The 8,898-nt window shown below is 51.9% G+C and overlaps 3 protein-coding genes across 3 annotated transcripts in view; 1 reads left to right on the plus strand and 2 right to left on the minus strand.

The window, feature by feature from the left end:
- The window catches only part of VTN00DRAFT_9331 (uncharacterized protein), a gene marked incomplete at both ends in the record, with an annotated part of 1,377 nt that extends 831 nt beyond the window's left edge, over window positions 1-546 (plus strand). Inside the window, one exon of the mRNA XM_069436280.1 lies at window positions 308-546. Within this exon, the coding sequence (XP_069284916.1) occupies window positions 308-546 (239 nt within the window). The remainder of the gene's footprint in view (window positions 1-307) is intronic.
- A 1,782-nt stretch (window positions 547-2,328) lies between these two features.
- On the minus strand, window positions 2,329-5,185 carry VTN00DRAFT_9332 (uncharacterized protein; the record flags this gene model as incomplete). The annotated part of the gene is made up of 5 exons (XM_069436281.1): window positions 2,329-3,522; window positions 3,577-3,934; window positions 3,989-4,269; window positions 4,327-4,640; window positions 4,696-5,185. The coding sequence occupies 5 exons, from the start codon at window positions 5,183-5,185 to the stop codon at window positions 2,329-2,331; spliced, it is 2,637 nt and encodes an 878-aa protein (XP_069284917.1).
- A 671-nt stretch (window positions 5,186-5,856) lies between these two features.
- Window positions 5,857-6,369, minus strand: VTN00DRAFT_9333 (uncharacterized protein; the record flags this gene model as incomplete). The annotated part of the gene is made up of 2 exons (XM_069436282.1): window positions 5,857-6,131; window positions 6,198-6,369. The coding sequence occupies 2 exons, from the start codon at window positions 6,367-6,369 to the stop codon at window positions 5,857-5,859; spliced, it is 447 nt and encodes a 148-aa protein (XP_069284918.1).
- Between the last annotated feature and the right edge of the window lie 2,529 nt (window positions 6,370-8,898).

Raw genomic sequence — 8,898 nt, forward strand, 5'->3', positions numbered from 1 at the left:
GGGGGGGGGGGGGGGTAGTAAGATTGTGGGCGCGGTAAAGGTGGGCGTTCTATGAACGGGATCCGTTCGAGAAGCCAGTCCCGATGCCACGGTTGCGGTGCTCCGGGAGGACGAAGATGATGTTGAAAAAACTGGTATGCATCAGTCAATGGATGATCGATCTGTTGAAATTACAGGGGAAACATGTCATGTCATTCAAGTGGGGCCTGAAGAGAAGAACCTGGGAGAAGATTGGGGATATTCAAGACACATAAGACATACAAGCCTGCGGCCTTCTCCCCATTGTCGCCCTTACCCCGCCCGTCAGGCCACCAGTACACCTCGAATGGCTCCTCCCTCGTGCGATGGGGCCTCGAGAGCTGGGTCCACGCCACCGACATGGGACGTCCGTTGTACGAGAAGCACGGCTACATCACTGTCCGTGAGCACGACCTGCGCCCCGACCCGCCGGAGGGTCTGTCAGAGGCGGAGTGGAAGAAATATGAGGAGGAGTTTTTTGCCGATACACATAACGACGATGTGGAGATTCCGCGGGGGAAAGTATGAAGAGGGTATGAAGAAGCCGTGGGAGGTGGGAAAGTGAATAAGAGGCATGCATGTACCTATCCCCAAGAAAAAGAGTTCTAGCTAGAGATCTCAAGCAGATTTCTCATAGCTAAGAGGGTATCCTGTAGGTTAAGTCAGTTCAGTAATACTGGATCTTGGAGGACGGAGCTTACTTGGATGCAGATGGATGCATGGCTGAGACAAGAACACTTCCGGGCACTGGAGTCGATTTAGCCGATCGTTTTTGAGTAAGTTATCCAGACATATACAGTTCTGTATATATTCATTCACACGTAGTGTACAGGTTAGATCAGAAGCGAACAAAAGGGAGTGTCGGGTCGATCGAATGGCTCGTTCAGTTCATAGCGGCCTAGTAGCATACATAAGGTAGGATGATGTAGGATAAAGGTTGCTGGGAGGGAGGATGGGTATCTAGTCAAGGCGAGAACCGGCACTTCCTTGTTGAAAATGTAGGTCGAATGCGGGAGCCGGGGTAATAACCTTAGGCAATAGAATGTGATCAGGACATCCACTAACAATCCAGGTATTAGGTGGTGAGATATCACATCTGAATATTCCCAGTACAAAAACCAATCTCTTTCTTGCCTGCTTGCGTATTATTAAGATAAGTGCCTGCTTGTCTGAAACGAGGGACACTGTAGAACAAGACACAACTTGATTGAAGCTCTAGTAGTGCATCGGTTGGATTCGGCAGACTAGCAAGGTGTAGTACCTAAAGCAGATTTACTAAAGGCAACGGCACTCCAGATTTGGGGAAAGACTTGACTTGATTGTTGTCTGAAAAATGAAGCACAGCGATGGAACAAATCAAGACCCCATTATCAAAGGTGCTTGCCTCGCTTGTTTCCCTATCTGAGACGGAGAGGTCGCTTGGCAAAGCACCCAAGGCTCAACTTGAACCCTACTCTGCTAGGTAGTGAGTCAGTTGGTTGGAATAGGACCGTATGTTCCAACTTGAAGGTTTGGCAGGCTAGGTAGGAGATATGCTAAGACTCCCCTCGGGCCTTGGACTTGGTTAATAATTAATTCATTAATTATTAACTAATTATGCCGTCCACGGTCCTCGAAAGATCACGTATCACTAGCCGTTTGCGAACAATAGCGACATGAGCTTTGATTCGTTGTCCGCGGGGGGAAGGTGGGGGAAATCAGGCGCTGGGGGAAGGACCTCGGGAGGGCCTGTGGAGTACTGGAGAAGTTAAGGGGTAGTAAGGTTTACCTAATGGGTCCCATCTGCAGCGAGATCTTCCAGGGGGCATGGCCATGCACAATGTTCTACGGTTAGCGCAGTGTGCTGGCAGCATCTGCCATTTTGAGCACCAGTACTGTCCACTACATTAAGACGATTTTCCGTTGACTCAACCAAGTATCTCGTAAAGATGAAAAGATGCAAATGAAAAGGTCATTGTAATCATATCATACATTGGATGCTGCAATAGCTACATAACAACATTCGTCCAAAGACAAGCCTGGAAATTAACTTGCTGACTCGCTATACATAGGCATACGGAGACCGAAAAAAAAAGGTCCAAAAGGCCAAACGAAGACGTAAATGAAACCAGGCCAGGCTCAAAATCAAGATCCATCACTTGACGTGACCATCTGCCTCAAATGGCACGAAAGACCAGACGCATACCAATTGACACAGGTATCACCGCAGGTAAACAAAAGACAAGAACACGAGCATCCTTTAGCCATCCCAGATGTCAGATCCATACAACTCCCGTGCACCAAAGACCCGCCCCTCAGATATAAAAGCACTCAGACGACCTGCCTTCGATCCCAGCTATCGACCAGCCCAAAGTCATCAATGTCATCATCAGCTGCCGGGATCATAATCCCTTTAAATGGATCCATCAGATTAACACTATCCTGATGTAGATTGATGTCGTTAAGTGGACCGGCGTCATCGGCGCTCCCCAGGCTTTCCTCCGAATAGCTAAGTACGCTTTGAGAGCCCGCTCCTTGAGTGTGCGGTAAGTCACCACTACTGGCAGACCAGGCCTCGGGAGAGAGATCATGAACGTCGTTCGAGTGCCCAGACATTGAAAGAGTGGTGGGTGGTTGCTGCTGTTGGAATTCGGCAGTCAGAGAGGCAAAAGGACCATTGTCATCCCCACACTCTTTTCCGCCGTAAATGCCATTAAAGATATTTGAATGGCCGCGGTCCATATCACTGAGAACGAATTCCCAGTCGCTTGTCGTCATTCCTGCCTTGGGGATGTCGGTGCAAGACACGGCCCTGACGTTGTCACCGATCGAGAAGTAATCCAAGCTGTAGTCCATGGACATTTCAGACTTAGGTTTGTCCGAAGTTGGTTGAGAAGTGGGAGCCTGTTCAGGCTGTGTACCCGGCAAGCTCGACCGGCTGGAAGACCGGATATGACGATGCGAAGCGGGAGGACTTGCGCTAGTAACGGTTGCCCTGCGCGATGGCGGCTGCTGCTGCTCAACCTTCGCCGGTTGGCCGGATGGTGTGCTGATCGACGCGCGCGACTTCAAGGACTGGATTTGCTTCTTTGGCGACTTGGGCTTCGGTGACGGAGCTGGCATCTCCTGGGTGCGAGGGCTTTTAGCCGACGCTTCACGCTTTCCGCCATCGAAAGATATGAGGAGGTTGGCGATCACACTGAACTCTGCAGCGGCTTGGGAGGACTCCGATTCCAGCTGGTCAATGACAGCCGAAAGCAATTTCTGGCCCTCCTTCGCAAGCTTGCTGTCGCGCTTAAGGCCCATGTTCTGCCACAGGAGACCAAGGCCAGCAAGGAACACAAGCTCCTTCCTACTCATGCAGAAAGATAGGCTCATCCGCCTTTCATCAAGTAGCTGCAAGATCTGGATGATGTGCTTGCTGGAGTCGGAGAGGGCGAGAACGGAAGCAGAAGCAACCTGGGGTTGGCCAAAGCAAACAGCCGGACGGTGAATCAAGCTACGAATGAAGTAGTACACCATAGACTGTGAGGTAATTAGCATCTCGAATTTCCTGTGGAGAGGGACCATTGAACTTACGAGCAAGGGTGAACGGCTGCTGGTTACGTTTGTGCTGGGCTTGTCCTGCGCAAACTCCAACCTCAGATGCGGAGGGAGGTTCTTGAGCCACCCATCCAGTTCTTCCGCAAAAGCCTGCACCTTCGACACTGGGATCTCGTATCCAGCTGGTGAGGGATATAGTTCTTCCAGCACCTTGTTCAATATCCTCGAGGCTCCGAACAGCGCAAGCGCACTGGAGAGACGCGTTGATTCTCCCGGAAGCGTGGGAAGAAATCCGGTCTCCGTGACGTTCTCATCATCAACATCGGCAGGATACTCGGTACGGATATCATCTTCGCGCAACAGAACCGGCAGACCCGTCAACGCCGCAGAGAAACTGCAGACTCGTTAGCAGGACTAAAAACCACCAATGGAGCCTCTGTTACCGTACCGGTCAAGAACATATTGACACCAGAAAACCTTCTTCCGAGTTTCGCTGTTGAGAGGGTTGAGGGAAAAGCGCTTCTGGCTCTGGTGAAGTCCAAGTTGATGGCAAAGGCCCACAGCGAGACCTCGATACCGCGACAGACTCTTGTAATCTGCCTTGGCGGTGCAGTATATCTGAGCGAGGATGTAGCACTGAAGAGTGGTGACGGATACGTCCCCAGCCAATGACTCCAGCGCGGGGTACCAATTCTGCTCGAAGAAAACAGGATCTTGGTTGGTCCTCGACTATACGGAGAATTAGCCATGAACTCCCATAGCTATGGAATGGGAAGCAAATCTCACCGTCGAGGAGAGTGCAGCAATTCCAAAGATGAGGTTCAATTGAGCCACGACATGCTTGTTGCCCAGAAGCGAGTCTGCATCCTGGAGGTAGTGATCATACGCTTTTAGGATTGTGGGACGGTGGACGACGGGGTAGAGAGGCGCCCACTCTTGGAAGAAGATGTTGATGAGCTGGTCGGAGACGAGGCGAGGAGGCGTCTTGAAGGGCTGGTTCTGAGAAGGGCAAGCGATCATAGGAGGTGACGAGGTCAACGCTTGGGTTGAGAAGGTCGAGGACGACTTTCCGAGTTCCTCAAGTCTATTTGTAAATGTGTCTGAACTGATCAGCGTCCTGCTGACGACATTTGAGCGCAGGAATGAGAAACCTACCAACAAAGGCACGGGTGCTGGAGGGTCCCGTAAAGGGAGTCTCGGAAGTCGGGTTCCTCAGGAGGGACGACGAATGCTGCACTTGGATGACGCCATCTCCGCCATCCTGAGTGTTTGATTTAGTCTCCTCCGCCGCCGCCGGAGACTGGGACATGGAAGCCTTCTGTTGTTGAGGTGAAAAGGAGCGCATCCGCGACAGAACGTCGATCTTCTCATCTTTCTCGTCCAGCAGCCCCTTCAATTCTCTGACCTCGGCCTCCAAACACCGCACCCGATCCTCCAGAGATTCTGTGTATCCGCGAGGAAAGGCCCTCCGGCTCAACTTGTCACTCGTCCTGCACTCGAAACCGACATTGGCACACTGCGAACAGCACGGTCGAATCCCATCGCAACGAATCTTCTTGCTTCTGCAACGATCACAGGCCTGGGCAATGCGACTCTGGTTGCTATTGCCCACCTTGATCACCTTCATAGGCAGAATCCCGGGCATCTTGATATGTTGACGCGGTGAGGTTCAACAGAAGGTCTTCTGCATCGGCCACCGCACACGAGCTCGTCGAGGCTCGCAGTCCGTTTTGTTGAGGAGAGGAGCGGTGTCGTGGAAGCAGTGATGACGATGAGATGGCGATAAGATGTATATCCAAGCGTGCAGGCGGAGGACGAGGTGGATAAGGATAGATGTGGGATATGGGGGATGTGCCGGACAAACCTAAGTGGCAGTTAGAGGCACGGCCGGTTGGGAACGCCAGCACGGTGGTCGGAGCCGCTAGCAGACAGCCAAGAGGCGGACAAATGGAGTGCCGACCAGACGCCGGCGACGCGACAGGGGTGATTCGTCGAGAAGCTCCACCGCGTCGCTGGACGAGACCACCTAGCCGTCTATCCCTGGCGCACGTCGACGGAATGCGAGAATGACGAGGGAGGCGCGCGGATGACGGTCAGCGCAAAGAAAAAAATACGGAGTGCAGACGGGACAGCACATCTGATCTTCCCCAAGGGGACTCCAGACTCCAGACCCGGACATGGTCGCTCATAAGAAGGCGAGACAACGAGGCCTGCCGACCGCTCCGCCCGGATCGCCCACAGGGTCAGTTTCCACCGCCCTTTGTGGAGATGTCCAGATCGATCATCCCATGGGTCGGGCACGATTCACCTCCATCCTCATCCTGTGTCGCACTCGTCATAGCGCGCCGTCCTTGACGTCGGGGACCATCGATCACGGCGGGCCTGAGGACGATCCCCGACAGCTGGCCCCGAGCCATTCCCTTCTCCAGGGGACCCCGGCTGCCTTGTTTGGTCGTCATTGGGCCGTCCGGCTTCCCCAGGCGCGTAGGCTGGAGGCTCGCGGGGAAAACCGCGCACGAAGGCCTCCGTACCTCTCTCCACGCTGGCCTGTGGGGATACGAGGCCAGACGGCCTACCCTTGGGACTAGTGCCTGCGAAATAAAGACCGTCAGCGCGTAACGAGTTTCCGCCGAGAACAGCCCGTCCTCAACGCCGACGATGACATAACGTCCCGTTCTCTACACCGATTGCTGGTGTACGGTCCGAGCTTGGTCGTGGGAGTCGGATCCGTTCCTGAGAGTTAGCGGAGTTCATCCTCTCCAGCGTCGAACCCCGCCGCTCGAAGTTCGGACATTCCATGCCAGCCGCTCGCCAGTCCTCCTGAGCCATGAAGCTTTACGGAGTACCCCATGGAGAACGCACCCAGACTCCAGAGTGGCAAGGTCTCTCCGAGCACGCGGAAGAAGTGCAGAGAAACCTTTAGCCGCCCAGGAAGCCACCGGAAGCCTTCCAAGTGTCATCCCCTGCCACAAGACCTACATAGAAGAATACATACTACGACTACGGAGTACGCAGCACGGAGTATATACGGCCCTGACAGGCACGTCTCTCAAGGTCTAAGAAAGCTCCGGAGTGGCCCCACCGGTCCTCGACGCGATGCCGACTTTTCGAGGCCACGCAGAAATAGTTGCAGGTCTGGAGTAATACCCAAATTTCCGTTGGCGTTCACGTTGGGACGACGTGACGCTAAGCTGCACTAAATGTCTCACGTACCAGCGAACCGGGGCCGCCCGATTTTCACCCTTAGCGAGATCCAGGCGCGCCAGAAGATTCTGAAGTAGGGCTGGGAAAATCATAATTCCACGAATCTCGCCTTTTTGTTCTTGGCCGTTTAAGTCATTAAGCCTGGAAAGGGACAGTTTCCACGTGACGTGTGCCGCACACCCAATGAAGTGCGGGATGGCCAAGAACCTCTGGGCGGTTCCAGATCATGCGCCAGATTTTTTTTTTTTTACAATTTCGTGGAACGTGGGTGGCTTGCCTGTGTCTTGGGTCCTGTACGATCAGGCGAACTTTCGAGTTTCGAGGCCCTTCGAGGATCATCATCTCTGAGTGGCCAGGTGGCTGTTCCAAGGTTAGGGGAGACGTCTGACGTCGAAACGAAAAAGCAATCCATTCTAGGCAACTCAGTTTGTCTGAGCCCTGAGATCTAGTGGACACTAGCGACGCACTTCGTGAAGCCTGAAAGCTGAGGGGTCAAGGCAGCCCTGAGCCTGACGAAGTTTACCACGCAGGCGGGGGCCGGGGCCGGGGCCGAGTCGGACACCGCAAACGGCGAACCCAAAAGGGTCTAAGCCCATGCACCTTTAACTCTGTACAGCAAAGGCACTAGCAGATCATTATAATGTCCACACCATACATAGGCATGCATTTCATATCACCGTTCTAACCACTGAACAAGTAAGGTTGATTTCACTTTTTTTTCCTATCGTACTCGAAAAGGGTCGAAACTGGTATCGTGCGATCTTGACTGGGGGGGGGGGGGTTCTTTTCCCATTAGACGATTAGCTTGCTGCCGATGTTCTTCTAAACCTGCCAGGCGCTCGGACTACATACGGTGTTTGAATCTAGAAAAAAAAAGAAAAAGGCTTTAACTTAACCCCCACGGTACATGCATTTAGGTAATTTGTTCTTATTACCTATTCAGTAGTCAGTTTCTACTGCTAGTTATGCGGATTACTAGTACCACTATTGCGTAGCACACCATTTTAAGCAGTCTAGGCACAGCTCATCATACTTGCGCTAACACATGCATGAAAATGATGAAGTAATCATCTAGCATTAGCGCATGTACTTCCTGATCCTAAGTGACCCGCTTAATTTAGTTGCATCACTGCATATCTCGTATCTTAAGATCTTCTTCAACGTGGAAGTCTTGGGGTGGCTAGTGGATATGTTACAATAATGCATGTATATTTGATTTTTTTCAATCGCTCAACAAGCGAGCAATATTCATCCACGCTGCATTTCAAGAAATATAAAAGAAAAAAATAGGTAGTTAAGAAATGTCAGGAGGTATGTTTCTATGGCATATGCACACATCCCGCATACGACCCGTAGACGGGACGGAAAAACTACCTACGTAGGGATAGAGTACGAAGTATGGATACGGGGACTCCGCGCGAAAACGGCCCATGCGCCCGTGGGACACTCCATGATTACTCCGTATTTTATGGATCATCATACGTGGTTCGTGCTTTTCATGATGGGCATGGCGCGTCTGGAGTTTGGCGCTTAGCAAGTTTTGTCGCACCATATCCTTTCTCGGGAGAATACGGACTCTCGAACCGGCTTCAATCAATGATGATCGTCAACCAGGTTCTGGGTGAACCTGGTTCAGGATTTACTGACAGTACTGACTAGACAGGACTTGAGGCTGGTCAAGGCAGGATATGACATGACAGGACTTCGATTCCGAATGAACTTTCGAACTGCCGAAGTCGATCTCGACTCGTCTCGAACTCGACTTGAAGTTTGGATAAAAACTCTACTGGGTTACCTAAGAGGGTAGTGATTTCCAAGCAGGAAAAACTCAGGTACTGATTTAGGTAACTTTTAAGTACCTAATTATGGATAACCTTCCAACTTAAGGTCCAGGTCCAGGTACAGGTCCCTTTCCCGACGATCGGGTAACTTAGGAGGTCCCATATATGACTTAATGTTATACTGATTATGGAGACCTCTAGGGTACCTGGGTACCCAGGTAGGTTACTTGGTAGGTTCCTGGACTGGTAGGAGGGTAGGAAGGTTTGCCTCTTAACTTCTAGGTTACCCGCCGTTAGGCAAAGGTGCTATGAGTATGAGTAGGTTAGGTGTCTAAGGTTGTTTTGCTTTTTGCTTTTGCTTTTTCTCTGATGG

The sequence above is a fragment of the Thermoascus crustaceus genome (genome assembly GCF_041956765.1).
Source record: "Thermoascus crustaceus strain CBS 181.67 unplaced genomic scaffold VTN00scaffold_7, whole genome shotgun sequence".
NCBI lineage: Eukaryota > Fungi > Ascomycota > Eurotiomycetes > Eurotiales > Thermoascaceae > Thermoascus > Thermoascus crustaceus.